We start from the raw sequence: 21,342 nt of genomic DNA, 5'->3' as shown, positions 1-21,342 counted from the left end.
TAATATATTTGATGAATAAAAGGTTAAAAAGAACTGCATTTATTCAAAATAAAAACATATTTTCTAATAACAAACATTTAAACATTTTTTTAAAACATTTGCTTCTTTTTTTATTTTATTTTTTACTTTTTATTCATCAAAGTATCCTAAAAAAGTATCACAGGTTATGAAAAAATAGTAAGCAGCAGAACTGTTTCCAACTTTGATAATGAATCATCATATTAGAATGATTTCTAAAGGATCATGTAATGATCCTGAAAATTCAGCTTTGATCACAGAAATAAATGATAATTTAAAGTATAATACATTGAAAACCAATTATTTTAAATTGTAATAATATATCACAATATAATTTTTTTTTCTGTATTTTTGATCAAATAAACGCAGGCTTGATGAGCAGAAGAAACTTCTTTCAAAAACATTAAAAATAGTAATGTGTCCAAACTTTTGGCCTGTACTAGATAGATAGATAGATAGATAGATAGATAGATAGATTAACACCTATAAATACAGGGTTTATACAGAGATTCTTAAATTGAATTTACTACCTTTTTACCACCTATTTTACTACCATCACAATATTTTTACTACCAACACGGCTTCAAACTTAGCAGTGTTAAGTGTTAAGTAAAGTGACAAGTAAAGACATGAAATATCTTTCCATCCATATTTTTTTCCAAAACGCTATTAATCATCCATATTTTTTTCCAAAACGCTATTAATCCATCCATATTTTTTTTCAAAAGCTATAAATCCATATTTTTTTCCCCCAAAATTGATGGTTTGTCTTTTTAAAAAGTATTTTGTCTTTTATTTCGTGTTTGCATTTGAGGAAAAAAACATGTTATGTAGCCTAACCGTTCGTTCTCCATTAAGGATGCTTTTAAAACTTTCACAGAGACATCAAACAGAAAACACAAAGCCTCTCTTTGAAACGAATTTCGTTTTGTATTAATTTTATCTTAATTTTAATCCATGTTTCATTATTTTGTATAATCACAACACGTTCAGACATGAACCGAAACTCAGCGTATAGGTAGCCTAGGCTACTCGCCTCACAGACCTAAACAAATTAGAAATATCCTATATCTATTATCTACAGAAAGCTTGAAATTTCTACTTTTAAACAGAACCATTCAAAACTAAATAAAAGTAGGCTATAGGCTAATCCGTAAGAAATGCATTTTTCTCCGGCGCGTTCACTACTGCGAAGATCGCGAGTCAGTGTCAATTTCATCTTTGCAGCTGACACAGAAACACTTGTTTATTAATAAACAATTAAAATGTCATAATATATTTTTTTACAGCGTTTAGGTGCCGTTTATATGAACGCGTCACCACTGCATGAGAGAGAGAGAGAGAGAGACACGCAAGGTCTCTCCCTCTCTGCCGTGCGCTCGCTACACGGTTTGCATGCGCGCTTTTGCTCGCTCGCTCGCAGATTCGCAGGAGATTTGAACTAATTTCCAGGCATCATAACATTACAAAAGGCAATTGTAATATTTTTTTATTACTATTTTGGTATGATGAACATTCACCCGCCAGTGTGGCGGATAGCCTTTTGAGATTTACTCGCCAAACGGAAAATCTAACCGCACTTGGCGCTTGGCGGGTGTTAATTTCGGACCCTGGCTGCGGGCCAATAAAAACTGGTTTCCGCAGTTTATTATAAAACAATAATCCGCAGTTTGGACACCCATGATATAGACCCAGTTAGATGGGGCTTCGAAAATGTACTACCTCGTCAGATGACGTTTACTACTTTTTACTACTTTTTACTGGCCTTAATTTGGCATAATTTAATTTACTACCTTTTACTACCTTTTACAACCCCGCGGAAACCCTGAAATAAAACAGCTTAACACCTGTACACATTTAAAACAGCATATTTACTGCACCGTTTCAGCAGAACAGACATACAGTAACAGCCCACAACATAGCTCGGTGATTATTACCTTTTACATGAGTCTACGAGGGCGATTATGAAAAGTGTCAATAATGTCATCATACTCAGTCCAGAAAATCCAAAATTATAATATATATACAGCATAAATATATACATATATCCAAATATATACAGCATAAAAATCACAGCATTTTTACTTCACTGTTTCAGCAGCATAACAGCATACAACATAGCTCAGCGGCTATAATTCAAACCATGGGATTACCTTTTACATGACAAGGCGGAGTCTACGGGGCGATTATTAAAAATGTCAATGATGTCATCATAGTCCAAAGAATCCACCAGTTCCCGTTCAAAAGACAGCAGGGAAAGATTATTTAAACGCGAAGTTATCATGTGTGATCTCAAAGATGATTTGACTCTTCCAACTGTTGAGAAAAGTCTTTCGACACTACAAGAAGTCATTGGCAGTGTGACCATTATCTTTAAGAGTCTATTTATGTTTGGGAAGACATCAGAGGGGCAGGTGTCCAAAACCTCCATGAGGGAAGAGAAAGATTGGCCATCGTCTATTTTCCTGCACATAAGTTGAAAGAAAATGCTTAGTTCGGCTTCTTCAAATGAAACGCCATAGTGTTCGCAGGGCATCCTCAGTAGCTCGCCTTTTGAAAAAAAAAATCAGAACCGAGCAAACACACAGCTGCTGCACGCATTAATCCGCATTGATCCTCTTGAAAGCGGCTGTTCAGTTCAGTGATTTGTCGATCTAAAATATCAATCCATAGTTTGTTGAGATCAGCATTGTCCTTTATGGCTGTGGATTTGCCTAAACTACATGAAACCAGAGACTCTTTCAGTCGGGCCGGTAGCTTTCTTCCTCTGGTGCTGGTGACATCCCAGTTGGAAATGGAATTCTTTTCCATCAGTTCATCAGTCAACTTTAAAACTTTGTCGAAATCATTTTGCACATTTTCTCGGAACTGTACATACATATCCCTTAGATTTTTTATCAGCGATAGGCAGTCGGTGACTGATATTGTGCTGCTCTGTAAACCCCTGGTAGCAACATCACTGGTCTCAAATAATTTCCCAAATGTCACCAACAGAAATACAATTTTTTTTGTCTGAATTTGATGCATGAGTGAATCAGCTTAGTTTCGTTTGGCCACTTGTTTCGGAAAACTCCGCCAGCGTTTCTAAAATTACATCAAATAACGTCAGTACTTTGCCGATGGAGCCAGATTTCGAGCTCCACCTTGTATCTGTAGATCGTTCAAGTTCAAGACACCTTCTGTGAGGATAAAGCTCCTTCTGGATCTCTAAAAAACGGGCATGCCTGTGCGCACCAGTCATGAAAGTGTGCAAAGAGTTCACAGTATCAAAAAAAGTATTGACATGGCCAGATACCTTCGTTGCGGTGCAGAGAACTAAATTCAGCCTGTGCGAGTTGCAATGCACGTACAATGCATTTGGAAAAGTACGCTTTAGAATCAAGTGCACCCCACCCTTGTTACCTGACATAACAGAAGCCCCATCGAAGCCAAAGCCAACGCAAAGAGAGGGATCCAACTGTAATGGCTCAATGACTTGCAAAATCTTAGCAGATATTCCATTAGCACTCATATCTCCCGTTTCAACGAATCCAACCGCTCTCTCTTTAACTTTGCCTGCATGAACGTATCTTACACACACAGCCACCAGCTCGCGTTTTGAAATGTCCTTGCATTCATCCGCCATAATTGCGTAGTAGGTGTATGGTGTCTCATGCAACTCAGACTTGATCTTTCGTAGAAGTAACGAGGCTGCACATTCAAGTAACTCGTTCTGAATTTCTGCACTCATTAGTCTGGCGTTTTTTGGTATCTCCTGGAGATGATTTTGCACGTTTGGGTCATGCTTGGCAATTAAGCTAAACAGTTCCAAAAAATTGCCCTTATTTAAGGCCTCTTCATTTTCCCTGTGGCCACGTAAAGCAATGCCTTGTTTTGCACAGAACATAATGTCAATGACCACTTTCACGTGTTCGCGGTTTTTCTCCACAAACGTGCGGTCATCCCGAAAGAGCTGGTTTAAAACAGTACCATGAGTTTTACGGGTTGATTTATATGCCTCATATTTACAAATGGAAAGGGAATGAGATTTGCTGGCTTGGTGTCTGATGCATGACCTGCGGAGGTGTTTCCAGTCTGTGAATCCATCGCAGATGAATGCTTTTTCTGCGCATGGATCGGGAAAATGCCGACATGCTTTGCAAAACACAGCATTATTTGTTGAACTATATTCAAGCCATGTGAACTCATTGTACCATTTTGGGGAAAAGCAACGATTCTTTCCGGCAAACTCAGTGTAAGGAAATGTGGTCATCACTGGTTGTGAAGGCGGTTCATCGATTGCAGACAAATCATTGGGCATTATGCCGATCTGTGTAGTGGAAGTCTCACCGCTACACTCCTGTGATGAAATAGGCATTTATGTGTCCTGAGAAGCCTCAGGTGCCACTTCACTCGCTGTCGCAGAAGCAGACTCAGATGATGTAGGCACATTTTCTCCTTCTCGCTCTTTCTGTGCTTTTTTGAAAAAGCGTAATATTGTACTTTGCGCGCCAGCTGCCATTGTCACCGAATATTAATGAATTCTCCAGCGAAGATGACAGCGTAAGTTCCCAGCAAACACAGAACGTTGGCGCAACGTACCCAACCTTCTAACAACGTTTTAACAACATGGCCAAAAGGTTGCTATAATTACGTTGTGTGGTGAAGGTTGTTACAGCGTTGTCACAATGTTGACATTAAACCACCGTTCAGGGCCATTGCTTAAGGTTGTGCCTAGGGTGTCTGGACAACCACTGGACAACATATGTACTCGTCACTGCCCTGAAGCGCGAAAATCAGCCTTTTGAATTTCAACTGATCGTTGGGCCGTCTCATTCTTCATCGAGCAAGGATACGTGAGAATTGCGTTTAATTTACTTAAGCTAAATAAGATACGTAATTATTCAAACACAACTTACAACTTCCTTATCTGATGTGACATTTTTTTGAACATCATCTGGTCAGGTATGACAAATATTTAACTTTATGCCAAAAGTATGAAGCCAAAATGACTTTAATGATGAGTAATTGATTTCAGCACTCATTGAACAGGCAGCGACGCGTAGCCTACTTGTTGCACGTTAATGTTTTTTACTTTCTTTTTTTTTTTTTTTTTTGGAAACGGCACAGAGGAAAAAAATGTTTGTAACTGCTCGCACACCTGTTTATATTTTCCTTTGATTTGTCGTCTCATTCGTTTCTTTACCAGATTTTCGCATGTTTGCTCATGCTAGTTAGTCCACTCCCTGTATAATATGTTTGTTTGGTTTTTTTTCTTCTCACATATGTATGACTTTTGGAAGTGCAATTTGATTACCATATGCAATTTTAATAAAGTTGAATTAGCTAACCTTCTATGTCATTTTTACTCTTCAAAGTGTACACTTGCAGGTGTTGATTATAATGAATTCACTGTTAGGCCCATAAATAATAATAAGGATAAATAATATTTAAAAACTATATAATTATATAACATATGACTAATTAAAAATTAACCACAAAAATGCTACATGGGACATATCTAGCATTAAAAAAATTAATTGTCAGAACGTCGTCTCTCAGTTGCTGAATGTCGCGTAGCAACGTTGCGAGAGCCCTGTCAAGTCTTACAATCCTACGTTGTTACAATGTTGCGAGCACATAGACAGCGACGTTGCCATAGCAGAAATGCAACGTGCCACAGACGTTGCCACAATGTAAAGGTGCGTTCCATTCGACCGTAAGTGGACTGCGAAGTGGACTTCACAGGGTATTCCGCCATCTTAAGTGAGATTCCAATCCGAAGGGAGCGAACATGTTCAGTTCGAAGGGCACTGCGCACGGCATAGGGAATAAGGGAACATCGATACATCACTTCACAGGAAGTGGAGAGCGATGATCACCAAACTGTCATTGCATGCACCACGTCATCACCAGTAACGGTCATCTAACGATGGAGGAGTTTACGTATGTGTGTAATGATTCAAACATTTCACCATTGTTATACAAATGACAGTATTTTTAACGGTTATTGAATATTACATATACTATTTTTGATGATTAGAATTTACCTAAGTGAATGCAGCCAGCTTAGCTAGTTTGTGAAGTAAAGTGATATTTTAAATGTGATAGTAAATAAAAATTAAAATATGAATGTAGTCCTATATTTATGTTATATCATTATCTGCGCGACCTCGTCGTTGACTTTCTTTGATGACGTTTGCAGGGCATTCCAAATGAGCGGTTACTGTCAGTGAAGTCCACTTCAACTGATATACCGTGCTCAGGGAGTAGGGAGCAGTGAACACTGTGTAGGGACCCTGTCGAATGGAACGCACCTTAAATGTGTTTGCTGGGTTACGCACAACACGTGACATAGGCTAATCAAATCAAGTTCAAGTTCAAATCAAAACAGCCGCATTTTACCGCGCAGCATTTTGATTGGTCAATCTATCAATCAGACTAACAAATCATCATTTTCTTATTTTATTTTAAGCAATCGGAAATCTGAGGGGGCCGGACATGTAAATGAGGGGGCCAAGGCCCACCCACCCAGCAAACACATTTACGTTGTGGCAACATCTGTGGCACGTTGCATTTCTGCTATGGCAACGTAGCTGTCTACGTGCTCGCAACATTGTAACAACGTAGAATTGTAAGACGCGACAGGGCTGTAGCAACGTTGTTGCGCGACATTCAGCAACTGAGAGACGACGTTCTGACAATATTTTTATATGGTGTATTTTGTTAGATAATTATCCACTTTTGATAATTTATTGTTTATCTATATTATTTAATGGGGCTATCAACACCTGCAAGTGTAGCCTACACTTTGAAGAGTAAAAATGACAGAAGGTTTCGTTAATTCAACTTTATTAAAACTGCATATAATCAAATTGCACTTCCAAAAGTCATACATTTGTGAAAAAAAAAAAAAAGAAATAAACGAATATACACATGTATTTTAAGTATAATAAATAAAATATAAAAAGCAAAGGCAGACCAGAACATTTAATGAACAAAACCGGGTCTGTATGGCGGACATATCCGAAAGCAGGTGTCACCGGGGAAACATCCACAAATCCAGAGGAGCAAAGAAACGAATGAGAGTAAATAGCGGAAAAATCAAACGAAAAACTAAACAGTGCAAGCGAGGCTACATTAATCACATTAGAAATTAAAGTTGTAGGTTGTGTTTGATAGCTGAGGTAGGCTAAACGCAATACTCACGTATCCTTGCTCGATGATGAATGAGAACACAATGAGCCCAACAGGTGGTTGGAATTTAAAATGCTGATTTTCCCGCTTCAGGGCAGTGAGTAAATTATGTAGTCCAGTGGTTGTCAAGACACCGTTGGCACAACCTTAAGCAATGGCCCTGAACGGTGGTTTAATGTCAACATTGTGACAACGCTGTAACAACCTTCACTACACAACGTAGTTATAGCAACCTTTTGGCCATGTTGTTAAAACGTTGTTAGAAGGTTGGCTACGTTGCGCCAACGTTTTGTGTTTGCTGGGCAGGCCCCCTCGTGGCTACGCCACTGGGTGATAGTCCAATGCAGCATACACTGGGTACCATCTTTGGCACTGTTCACATTGGTAAACATGACAAGGATTAATTATGTAACAAACCACTAAGAGTTATAGTTATGTGTGTTAACCAATTACATAATGCAATGAATAAATATTAAATAACATGTTCAATTGCTTAAATATTTTTGTTTACCCAAAGTACTCCTAACTGAAAACATTTGAAAAAATTGTATTCAAACACACACATTTGTTTTACTTAAACTTTTACGTCACTTTACTAAACGAAAATATAGTAAAGTAAAAAGTACTTGAAAATATACTTGAGTCCTAAGGGCCAAGTTGTTATAAAGAGGTATATAAATTTAACAAACCTGGAACTGAAAATACTACAGTGGTATATGAACCGAAGAATAAAAGATACTGAAGTTTGTGATATCAGTCTGTGTCATTTTTTTCTGGATTGCAGCTTTAATATTAACCTGAAACATCATTGATGGCTTACCACACAAATAAGGTCTGACTCCTGTCCTGCTGGCTGGTCTACTGTCTGGTCTGCTTCCTCTTCAGATTCATCTTTCTTTGAATATAAAACACAAAAAACAACCCTTTATAACAATGACTTGTCAGCTGAAAACTGAATTACACTACAATGATTCAATCAAACCATAAAAGAGGACATTAAGTGTTATATTTATTTTTATAAAACAACTAGTATTTAGAAGACAACTTACATTATCTCCACAGGACTCAATGTGGAACTGTATCAGGGGCAGAGGAATCAACTTGCCACAAGTCATACATGCGTTTTTTGGCATTCTTTCAAACTCTGCAGCATCAAATGGGAGTGGGGTATCTATCTTTTCTTGAAGAGGGACAATGTATATTACATTTTTCCCATTGTTTGATGAAGACTTTAGGACTTTAGCAGTGTACCCTTCAGCGCCCTGGGGCAATGGAGTGGTTTTTCTTTGTCCACTGCCCCCTTTGAAAACATAAAACATTTTAGTAGCTCATTCAAATGACCTTTTCTTCCTTTGTATGATGGAATATGATATTATTCAAGATGACATATATCAAAATGTAACACAAACAAACCTTTTGTGCTTAACTGATATATAACTAGATCTAGAGACTTAACAGGTCTAGATGTTTTCTATAACAATGGAGAAAAAACCTCACCTGAAGCCTTTGTAAGCAGCCAACCGCCACGCAAATCTCGCATCTTGGGAAATTCTTCCAGCAGCACTCGACTTATCTGGAATACATTTGCACTGCTGTCATTGTGAAAATATCAGTTCCACCATCTTTTCAGTCAATTGAAACAACTGTGGCATCAGTAAACATATAATCAATATCATCAATAGCATATAGTCAGGATTTGGTATCTTTACGACCAGTGTTTTTATGTGTTGTATGAGGTGAAATAGTTAAATGATGACTGATGGCAGTTATCAGATAAAGTTAGATGTTGATAATTTGTCTGATCTGTACCAGCTGCAATAAAGGTTGTTTGGTTCACCCGCCAATCTACAGGCCACTGCCCTACTATGTACAGTGATATTTGCAACAATCAGACTGATTTCATACACCTCCATAAATCAGGAATGACTGAAAGACTTTCAGTCATTCCTGGTGTAGGGAAGATGGTGTACAGTCTAGCTGTTGCAGATATCAATCTACAAAATCAAGACAGCAGTGACAGGCAGAGCAGGGGATAAATCAGACAAGATAAACGACAACTTGTATGGATTAGACAGACTAACAATGAAATCACTTAAAACGTAAACCACAGTTACAAAGTTCTGTGGCATGATCAAAGCAATTGTAAGACATTACAATATACAGATGTCAAAAATTGACTGCCAGTATGGCAACCACAACAGAAATCACATGTTTTCAAACAGTAACTGAAAAATGTCTATGTCTCCAGAGTCGATTATTATTTTTTTTTTTAGGCTAACCTCTGTGTGATCCACATTTTCAGCCATATTTATTGTCCTCCTCCCAAGACCCGCTTGCAAGTGCACTGCCTCATCCTTTGGGGTTTTGTCTGTGTTCTCAGGTTGCAGGCAGAACTGCAGTTCCATAAACTTTATAGCTGACACACGTGGAATATCCGCTGACTTTCTTTTTCGTTTCAGGCCTCCAGAATACAAAGATGGGAAACATCTTGGAGGAGGCATAGACAGTTATTAATCAGTGAAAATCTAAATATCAAAGTAACATTTTTTTAATGAATATAAAACGGTGTTGAGTTGTTGTTGTGTAAAATTGTGTTACATTGTAACTGAGTATTTCTTCTTATTAAGTAATGAATAATTGATGACGGGCCATTGAATTATTACAAAAAATTACACTGGAGTTAATTATTCTACTTATACAACGGTTACCACACCTTAAATCATTATTCAAGTATTTGTATTTCAAGACATTTGTCAGGTTTTTGTCCTTAATCCGCTCTTGTGTGTAGGACTCATTTCTTATGCCAATCACTTCATCTCATCCCAAGCCTCCATTGCTTTCTCAATTGTTCATGTTAACTTAAGACATAAATGACTAATTTTACTTGAAAATACATGTAACTTTGACTCATAGGTACTGTATGTGTATTTAACTGTTCAAGCTCAATTAGTTAAGCACTCAGTTCAGTTCTTACACAGTTCTCTTGTGTTGTTTTTTTTTTGTTGTTTTTTTTTTTGCTGTTGAAGTCTGTTTGACCTTTGAAATAATTGAAATCATGTGGCGAAGTGATATGGAACTGTAATGTGGTCAAGACCTGCCTGGAACTACTTTAGCCGTGCATTTCCCTAAAAATAATTGCACACCTAGAATATTTATCAACCAATCAGATTCAAGATTTCAACAGCTCCATAGTATAAATAAAGATAATTCAGCACAGCACACATTCTATTCTTATTTTACAGCAGGGCTGAGAGATTACTGGAATGTTTCCTAAGTTGTGTTAAGTAAGAGTGATCTTCTTTTTGACCACAATAATTGTGGTTATTTTTGCCAAAAAGCAAAATTTAGTTTTGCTAACAATCACTTACCTTTGCATCTCCTGCTGCGGCGTGGCTGGTCTTACAGGTCTGCTGCTGGTAGGAACAGTAGCAGTAGGCTGAGCAATGGTGTTTTGATGTGACGGAGGTCTTTCCCTTTCACTTTGTATGCAGTTTAGAAGCACACGGACTGCTGACTCAATGTTTGTCTTCTGTTCATTTAGAGAAGTCTGGGTTACATTTAATTAGACGTACTTAGAAAATGGAATCATGTAAATTTTAGTCTTGACTATATAGACACACAATTTGTCTCTGATGCCTAAACCAACATCATTTTAATTGTCAAGAGTATATAAGATCAAATAACAAAGTAGGGAGGCAGGAATCGCCTGTTTCTAAGTGGTTTAAGCATCTGTTGCAGGTCAGCTGATTTGTGCCACTGCAGGGCACATGGGAGTGAACTAACTATTCTTAAACTATGTAAATAGTGATTTTATATTTCATGGAACACCAATTTGCAGTAATTTTGTATTTAAAACATGCTTTAAATCGCATTGGCTTTATAGAATGTTAATTAACCTGCTCTGTGACTCACTGCAGCTTCCAATTATGCCTACTGGGCAAATAAAATACCTTTACTTTACTATGGTATTCCTATAAATGTTATCATCCACCAAAAACAAACCAAACCAAAAGAAAGAAAAACATTGTAACGTTACACATTTGATATGATATGATACTGACCTGCGAAGACCCACTCTGTTCTGTCATTTTTCTAGAAGGTAAAGCAGAAGAGAATATAAGGAATACATCGTTTAATGAGAGTATCTTTAATTATGAGACGTTTTAATAGCAAACTTAACAGTACAGATACGTTAGGCTAGCGTTAGCGTTAGTGTAACTTACATTTCGTGAAACAATAAAGGCTAACCCAACTAAGAAACAATGATGATTACCAACTTAGCCGACCAGAGCACATATTAAAACTACTTAAACAAATTTATAACGGTGATTGATTGCAGGGCGAAGATAAGAAGAAAAAAAAACATACCTTTATTGGTCCCTCAGATCGCCACCGCGGGAAGATGGTCACGGTTTTTTCATAGACAGTAAAAGGTTTTTTTTCCCCGTTCTCGGTCGCGCGCCGACGGCTCAAACGAGCCAGTGTTGCCAGATTAGAAATGTCGAAGTATCGTACCAAAACCTCACAATTATCGTTTTTTGAGAAAAATTATCGTACACGAACCAAACGCATAAAATATAGCTATTTTCCAACAATTTTATTTTCCAAATAATTTTACAGCCAATTTAAACAAGCTGTGTAAACAAAAAAGCTGTAACCCAGCTAACACAAATACGTGACTGTTACGTAACTGCAACGTAATCTGGTGACCAAACTTTCGTCGTGGCGACGTAATTAGTTACGTCGCGGCAACCGGAAAAGTGAAATTCCCAGATACGTTGCTACAACGTAACTTTGTAACGTTGTCAGCAGGTAACGGCGATGTCGTGGCAACGTTGTGGATCGACAGTCGTGTGTTGGTAACCAGTTGGTCATTTTAGTTTTTAATAATATGGGCGGACATGCAGTGGTCTAATTTAACTTGTCCTCATTGGCCCAAAACTATTTTAGAGACTTTTTCAACGACATATGAACGATATACAGACTCAAAATTTGGTTAATTCAGTTCATTTACTACAGAACAAAGCACAAACAGCAAAAACAGTTTGCAAACAGGTTATACATTTAAATGAACAAGATTTTCTTCAAAAGCTTGAACATCAAACTACTCCTACACGTCTTAATTTTGGTGGCCCTAATAACAAAGCAAGAATAAGAAAAGAAAAATGCAAGAAAAAAGAACAGTTGAGTGTTTTCCCATTTAACATTTAAATACACAAAGCAATTAGCACTGAAAGATAGAATCTGTATAAGCAGACAGTTTTGTTTAAAAATCGCTTGTGTATTTTTCTAAACATTGTCACAAAGTTATGTTGTGGCAAGTGCATTATTTCCTTTTAAAATAATTTGATAACTTAATGACATGTATCACTATATTCTATAAAACCTTAGTTTGAAATAATTTTTTTGTACATTTAATAATACATATTTTGCTTTTCTTCTTCTGAAGTCATAATTACAATGTCCTTTTTTTTTTTTTAACTAGGAAGGCCTATTTATGATTATTCCTGAAGGCAGCATTAAACTCCTAAAATGTCAGGTGGTGGTGCAACTGTCCGAACAAATAAACAGATTAAGAAAACAATTTAAAATGGTGTCTTAATAATAACAAAATAAAAACTATTCCATCATTTTAGGTTTGAAGCCTTTCATATAATTGTTTTTTATAAATATCAGTAGTTTTAAAGCTGTTGAGATAATTGAGAAACTTTTGTCCGCCATTTGTATATTCTTAAATGTTATTATGAATTTACAAGGTAATAACAGTAAACATGATAATGCATCATCCAGAGGAGCCTAACTGATCTCTTTGGCAGAGTGAAAAAGTTTGTAGAGCTCTTTCAAATACTGATTAAAAACTGCTAATTTCAAGTATGGGTAGGTTGGTGGTACACTTTCCATGTCAGGTGGTACAACTACAATACATAATATTTTTGCTGTACCACCTGACATAAAAACTTAAATTAGTTTAAACACTTTAAAATATAATTTAACATCTGAAAATTGTTTAAACACATTGTCTTCAAGAGTGTTGATGTCATTAGAAGTCTTCCCAAGTGAGGCTGGATCCGAACTGGAGCTGCTGTAATCTCTAGTAAAATATGCTGAGCATCCTGAGATAGAAACAGGGAGACAACAGGAGAAAGATTAGCATTGCTGCTGTTCATATTATTTCAGGCAAAAGATGGTCATGTGCACTTTTTACTATTTCATCACATATAGTGCAAGATTATGAGATGTGTTAATTGAATGCTTGGCTAAAGAGATGTGTCTTTAATCTAGATTCAAATTAGGATAGTGTTTCTGGGCCCCAAATATTATCAGAAAGGTTATTCTAGAGTTATTCCCTTACATTCTATTGAATTAATAGGAAATCATCTGATTTTAAAAAGAAAACATGGCCTAACGAGTCAGCATTTTAATATTTGAATACTATACATTCTTACAATGCAAACGTCCTAAACATTTCTGAGTATTATCAATGTTGAAAACAGTTGTGCTGATTAATCTTTTTGTGTAAACCAATGTAAAAGTTTAATCCATTTTCTTTTTTCTCTCTCCAGGATTCATTGTTAAATAGACCCAACATATACACTACTGTTCAAAAGTTTGGGTTCAATAGAGTACTTTTTTTTTTTTAAAAAATCATATTTTATTCAGCAAGGATGCATTAAATTGACCAGAAGAGAGAGTAAAGATTTCTGTTTCAAATAAATGATGCTTTTTTTTTTTTTTTTTCATTCATCAAATAACCCTGAAAAACACAAAAATATGAAGCAGCACTGCTGTTTTCAACACTGATAATAATCTTAAATGTTTCATCTATGTTTTTAGTTTTACTTATTCACTTATTCATATTGCTCATACAGTGTCACTTAAGTTTGGATGTCAAAACTTTCTTAAAATAAATTAAACAAATAAATGTAAATATGAGAATTTAAAATAACAGATGCATGGTGATGTACAGTAGGTGACAAACTATTGTGAGAAAATGGATAATGAAGTTATTTAATGAGCTTCCTCACTTCACCTGTTTCCAACTTCTCTGGCAGCAGCTTTCTTCAGAAATATTGAAGTCGTGGAGCTTCCCCTCTGTTGTAGAAGGATTATTTTGTTGATGCTGAAATCACAGAACTAGTTTTATCAATTTGTGTTTACCATTGAGCTAGTTTCAGCCAATTTTCACACTCCATGTAACGTTAAGTGACGTCATCGAGTACGTTTATGTTAAATACGTTTATGTTAAATAAATTAGCTCACTTCCAAACTAACTTATTTTTTACAAAACTATCAAAACCTCTCATCTACCCATAAGATGTGATTAAAATCCTAAACTTTCATATCAAAAGCTCAAGCTATGAAGTTAGCATAACGTTATCTCTTCTGAAAACGGTTGAGATGCTAACGGACTTTTTCCTAAGACACTAAACCATTTATATAAAGCAAATATTCAACAGAAGCGTGTCAATTACAAGTACGAGAAGTGTCAAGAACAGTTGTGTGTATTATTTGTGTGATTTTAGAGACTAAACTCACCTGAAAGCAGTGAAAACAACAGCGAGAGACGGAGTTCTGCCGCTTTGTCAGTTGCAGTCAGTGGGGCGGTCGGTGACGCGCCGTTTCCAAGGCAACTCATCTCCGCTCCAGTGTTTGAGGGCGACTCGAAGGTTCACGCGCACGCCCATTAAAACGTCAAAGCCACGCAACATTTACAAACATAACATCTAAAATTATAACCTTACTTGAATAAAATGAACGTATTTCAAACGTACAGTACGGAATACTAAACAAACAATTGAAACAAATAAAATATTTCATAGAAATGCAGTCTGATAAGATGGTAATGAAATTACGGTCCTGTTACGTTGCAGTTCCGTTGCCAGTAAGTCATGAAATTACCAAGTTATTACGAATAGAGTACGTATCTGGAACGTAGTTGGTTATCTTATAACCTTAGGAGGACGTACTGACGACGTTGTGGGTTGGTAATATGATGGTAATGAAATTACGGTCCTGTTACGTTGCAGTTCCGTTGCCAGCAAGTCATGAAATTACCAAGATATTACGAATAGAGTACGTATCTGGAACGTAGTTGGTTATCTTATAACGTTAGGAGAACGTACTGACGACGTTGTGGTTTGGTAATATGGTGGTAATGAAATTCCGAGCATACGACGTTGTAGTTACGTTGTCAGTTGGTAAGTCATGAAATGACCAAAAAGTACGAATAAATTACGTAACTGCGACGTCGTGTGTTAGCTGGGGTGTAAACATTTAAACAACCTCCAGCAGTTAGCTCACACTAACTGGAGGAAATTGGCTACTTCACTTTTTTTTGCCAAAGTGCAAAAGATATGTCGACAGTCCACATTTTGAACAAATTTTTTAGCACTTACTGCTTCGTTTAGATATAAACTTAACTCTCTTCTTCGGCAAAACTGTAGTGTAGTGTTGACGTGCGGACGACACCGTGTGGTGCCTGTGTGTGTGTGTAACTGCTTGCGTGCAGGCAGGCGAGCCTGCGAAATGATTCGGGGTCAGAGAGAGAAGGATGTGTGTTTGGACGAACGACTGAAAACTCTGAAATTATTGTACATTATGGGATTTTTTTCATTATTGATCGTACATCGTACAGAGGTCAAAATTATTATAATATACAAATACGATAATTATCGTACATCTGGCAACACTGAAACGAGCTCTTCTGATTGGCCGAAATTCTCTGCTCTCTGAACAGGGCCTGCCGCCATAGATATCATATAAAGCAGGGGTCACCAAACTTTTTTCTCTGGGGGCCACATTATCGTTCCTGACTGTGATGGGGGGCCGGGGCCGGGTCAGCTATATAACATAGAATTGTATGACCCAGACCAAAATGACCACCAGCAGGCCTCATTGTGTAGTAGAGATTACTATCCCCACTACTATATCCACACTACTATATCAACACTTGATTCCTGGCACATATTTGTTTATCTTTACTAGTGGTTTGCAAAAGTTGTAATCGAGTCTTCACACTTACAAATAATCGTTGGTCCACTGTTCTTTGAAAACTCTGCACTCTCTTTTAGGGGTGGAACGGTACACAGAAGTCACGGTTCGGTTCATACCTCGGTTCAGACATCACGGTTGGGTACAATGAAGGGAAAAGCAAAACAAAAATGCAGAAGGCTTGTGCATGTCTCAGGCTGGACCACCAAAAGAAAAATAAATGTCTTAAGCCTTGTATTTTTAAAAAAATAAGTTTTATTAATAAAGTAAAGGCATAGAACCAGTTTATTTGTAGTGCACTGACAATAGTTTTATATAATTAGTTCATTAATTCAATTAATAAAAATACCTTGATATGTTTGGTAATTGTACCTGAATTAATTGAACATTAATCTGCTACATTTCAGATTAATATATTTGTTTTCCTTAAAAATGTAATTAACAGTAACTTAAACACTTTGCAGTTTGAATGATGTCCTGCATAAACTAAATGACGAAGTATGTTTTTATGTTTCCACTGTTCGATCGCGGCCGCGCCACACACACACACACACACACACACACACACACACACAAATATAAGTAAACACTTTACGACTTTTCGATCGCGCCCACACCTCTCTCTCAACATATTCCAGCATTGCAATCTTTACACCGCAGCCTGCTTCAGAGCTAAGGCGGAGCTACAGATTAGGTGTCCCTAAGAATCCGCGTATCTAACAGTAGTTCCGCATTACATTAATTAAATTGCACGCAAGTTTTATTTATTTTTATACCGTGTATTCTCTGTGTAAATGTATGCACCAAACTGTGACGCCCGTACCATGACGACTTTTGGGGATTGCCTCATAGGGCCGGTTCAAGTAGTGGGGGGCAGAGGGGCTGGGGGGCCAGTCAAAGGGGGGTGGCGGGCCTGAGTCGGCCCGCGGGCCTTAGTTTGGTGACCCCTGATATAGAGAGCCTAAGTCCCTCCCCTTCCGGTCGACCACCATGGGACCTTATTTCGGAAAAATATTGTATGGTAGTCAATGGCGAGAGACAACAAATATTTTGATCTCGTTTGAATTGTGCCCTGATTTACACATATGATGTTTGTCAATTTAAAAGATACATTTTAAAGTTAAGAAAGTCGCAGCTTGATGTAAACCTGCTGAGGTATAAGACTGTGAAAATACGTAATTACAAAGACTACAAACCCAAAAGGCGCACATGAGACGTCATACCTTTTCTCTCAATGAATGAAGCTAACTTTACTGAAGCTAACGTCAGTCATTGTTTCTATAGTCTTACATTATAATGGTAACGTTACGCCGTCATGCCTGAGTGTTTTGAGCCAGAATACACACATACGAGCAACGGATCTTGTGACGTACATAGTGCGAGACGAGAGATGTAGTTCATTGAGCGATTTTCACATAAAACTAAACGTTACTCTTCTGTTTTATGACAAACTGCGACTTTCTTGACCTTCATAATTACCTTTTAAATTGACAAACATCATATGTGTAGTTCAGGGCACAGTTCAGACGGAATAAAAAGATAAGTTATCTCTCGCCATTGACTTCCATACATATTTTTTCCGAAATAAGGTCCCATGAGCCGGAAGCGGAGGGGCGGGACTTAGGCTCTCTATAAAGGCTAGATGTCTTAAGGCGGAGTCACTTCCGGCATCACCGGCGGCCATCTTAGGACAGGACTCTGTGAATTAAGGTGAGTGAGCAGCACGCACACAAATCCTCTTATCTCGCTGAAATCTGGACAGATTTACAAACGGTTTGGTTTCTTACAAACGTTATTAACGTGGCTATAATTCTGAATGCTTAAACATTTTGAACATAATTATTCATATGTATGCAGTATAATAGCTACATCTCTGACGTTTATAACAAACCAAACCGTTTGAAAATCGGTAGAAAATTGAGCAAGTTATGGTTATTTAAAAGTACATGCACCATGTTATGAGTGAGCGAGCACCCTGTCGTAAGATGGCCGCCGTGTGCGGATGTCGAGCTCCATTGGCCAGCAGCGCGGACGAGACATCTAGCCTTTATATGATATCTATGCCTGCCGCTGCCTCACAGATGCACAAATCACGTTTGCTCCACATTTCACGGAGTATATGGTGCAAAAGTGAGAGCGCTCGGAACTTGGCATTTAAAGGCGAAAAAACTGCGTTTGAGACTCGTAGCAGCAGATTCAAGCAGTTGTAGTAATTGGACTTGTGATTATGTTAGAAAACTATCCAAGAAAAGTAATGCATTTGTGACCAGATATTATACAAGTGTGCAATTCTCATTGTATGGATTCACATATTAATTTTCGGGTGTGCAAAATTTGTCTACAACTTCACATTTTTGATACGGGTGTGTGAATGCGTTTTGCACCATATTCACTGCAGCAACTATAGCAAAAAATGTGAGCGTATGAGTTTCTTCATTTGTGATTCGTAGAATAGAATTTGTGCACCTGCAGTGAAGAATGTGTGAAGGTGTAACTGTTGTGTTGTGTTTGTAGGAGAGGAAAAAAATCTACAAGTTTACAACTCCGAAAAAATGTTTAAATGCATCTTTGGAAGGTCGCATTTGAAGGCCGTGTCACCGCGGCACGATGAAGGCTGTCCCAATTCAGTTCTGCATCCTCCGAAGGCAGGTGTTACAATATATTCGGTTCCTGAAATATTTGGTTCCAAAGGGTGGAGCTATCATGAATATTCACGAGACCATAGCGTGGGCGGGGCAATCAATACAAGCGAGTGGAACAGAAATTATTAGTGTGAGCGCCTCGTGTTTTATTTTGTTTTATGGATTATTTCTTTCAAAATAAGGTTGAACGAAGTTAAGCTTAAACTACTCATATATATTTTATAAATAATTTATCGTTTTATAGCATGTGTTTCAGGACTCTGAGTTTGCCTGAACTTTTACAGACCTGATCCTGTAGGAAGTTGGAAGACCTATATTTCTCTAAATTTCTCCCAGATTAGTTGTTGTTGACATTCCATGATGTTCGTTTCTCATGAATGACAGAGGTTAAGCTTTTTAAAATGTGTCTGATTGCTGTTTAAATAAATATTTACAAATATATTCTTGTGTTTTTATTATGTCTCCCAAAGTTGTCTGCATTTTATTAAAATAGCCTTTAAATTATAGGCTGATAGCTCAAGACGACATAAGAACTTGGAGTTGCATGCTGCATGCTTTGAATGTTGCTTTATACTGACTCAACTGAAAATCTTTTTGATACACAACCTTTACTTCATCAAAGGTTGTCATAAATGTTAGGCTTCAGATGCATTAACAGTTGTTTTCTCTAGCAATGCTTTAGAACAGTGGTCAAATTAATTGATAATAATGACTAATCATTAATCATAAAAAATAGGCCTACATCTTATCAGTTTATTAATGTTTTCATTCTATGTAATCTTTTTGTAAACAAGTGTACACAAAAACACACTGGTGTAGATGGGTATACCAAAAAAATAAGGAAAGGTATTTATAAATAAAATATTTGAATAATATATTAAATATTTTATTTGTCCTGCTGTATTAATTTTGTCCTTGATCCCATGTGTTTCTCTTGTCTAACATTCTCATTTTTACAGATGAATATGAATAAAATATGTAATTTTAAGACACTTCATCTTACTATAAAAGTAATTTCGAGTTTTCGAATGAATGAATGCTTTAAAAAACCTCAATAAATTTTACACAGAAATATGTTGAGGCAGATGTTTTTGTTTATCATTATTTAAACAGTCTAGGATAGGTAGATAACTTTATGTATATTGTTTTATATTATAAAAATTATATATATTAAATTCTTATGAATGACAATACTTTTTATTTATATGTCCATGTCCCACCACACCTGAGAAACTTCTTTTCTGAACAATATTTCTATGCAATTTACTATTGTACACAGTTTTGGCCAATTAGCTATGGTGATGTTTTAAAAGAATAACGTGTCTCAACCACAATTCAAATAAATAAACCTCCTCATCTTTGTTGAATTAGTCATTTTGGCTGTCAATGTTTAAAACCTTGTATGAATTGAAAAAATGGTTCCTCATGGTGTTTCTAAAAAAAAAAAAAAAAAAAAAAAAAGTCCTTCTTAGAGGGGCACAGAACTTCACAATCATAGGTGTTTAGTAACTAACTAACTTAGTGATTTCTCTAATAGTCTCTTCATGATCAAAACATACTACTTTTACATGAGGTCTTATACTATATTATACAGTGAGGTTTTTATTTGCCCTAGGTGCCAAAGCCCTTAATTTGATACTCCAATGCATTATATCTGTAAGAAAAATTGAAATTTACATTGCCAAATAAAAATCAAATTAAATGAATAAATTTTCTAGACTTTTGTCTCTTTTTCATTACAATTAAGTGCACTTACCTTTGGAATGGTACATTCAAAACGACAAATGACAAGTATAACATTTCTTTACTTGGACCTTGCTATGTATACATCAATACAATTGAAATAATTATCACTTAATTTGACCAACGTTCAAAAAGCATTGCTAGAGAAAACAACTGCTGAAGCTTAACATTTATGATAACCTTTGACAGTTGTGTATCAAAAAGATTTTCAGTTGAGTTTAAAGCAACATTCAAAGCTATATTGTATACCGTAATATAAAAGCTATTTTAATAATATTTACCCTACAGACAACTTTGGGAGACAGAATAAAAACACAAGAATATATTTATTTAAACATGCAATAATAGACATTTAAAAAGCTGAATCTCAGTCATTCGTGAGAAACGAACAGTTATAGAAGTAGTTTAGAACAAAACGCGATCTGAGGCGCTCACGCTAACAATTTCTGTTCCACTCGCTTGTATTGATTGCCCCGCCCACGCTATGGTCTCGTGAATATTCATGATAGCTCCACCCTTTGGAACCAAATATTTCAGGAACCGAATATATTGTAACACCGTAGCCGTTTCTCAATGTCAAGGAAGGATCCTCGGAAGCCAGAATTTCGAGGATGCTACGTCATCGACATCCGTCGAAGGACTGTTCCAACCCTTTTACTGTTTGTACACAATGATGACGTAGCATGATGCGCGCGCATATTGGCAACGGAAGTATGGCGAGAATCAGCAGTGTGTCAAGCTACGCGAGCGGATTAAGCAACACAGACAGAGA

At 36.8% G+C, this 21,342-nt stretch overlaps 1 protein-coding gene and 1 long non-coding RNA gene across 2 annotated transcripts; both read right to left on the bottom strand.

Annotated features, from left to right (window-relative positions):
• Positions 1-3,185: 3,185 nt before the first annotated feature.
• On the bottom strand, positions 3,186-11,613 carry LOC307166200 (uncharacterized protein; the record flags this gene model as incomplete). Its single annotated transcript, XM_079884416.1, has 8 exons — positions 11,563-11,613; positions 11,256-11,286; positions 10,563-10,723; positions 9,474-9,681; positions 8,692-8,767; positions 8,244-8,494; positions 8,015-8,089; positions 3,186-3,242 (listed from the first exon to the last, which is right to left on the bottom strand). The coding sequence occupies exons 2-8, from the start codon at positions 11,280-11,282 to the stop codon at positions 3,186-3,188; spliced, it is 855 nt and encodes a 284-aa protein (XP_079740542.1). The 5' UTR covers positions 11,283-11,286; positions 11,563-11,613.
• A 575-nt stretch (positions 11,614-12,188) lies between these two features.
• Positions 12,189-15,668, bottom strand: LOC307166245. Its single transcript, XR_013822608.1, has 3 exons — positions 14,731-15,668; positions 14,225-14,314; positions 12,189-13,307 (listed from the first exon to the last, which is right to left on the bottom strand). It is a non-coding gene; the product is annotated as an uncharacterized lncRNA (long non-coding RNA).
• Between the last annotated feature and the right edge of the window lie 5,674 nt (positions 15,669-21,342).

Source organism: Squalius cephalus (genome assembly GCF_949319135.1).
Source record: "Squalius cephalus genome assembly, chromosome: 10".
In the NCBI taxonomy this organism is placed as follows: Eukaryota; Metazoa; Chordata; class Actinopteri; order Cypriniformes; family Leuciscidae; genus Squalius; species Squalius cephalus.
Note: the sequence above shows the minus strand (reverse complement) of the source record. Positions and strands in the feature narration are given on the sequence as shown.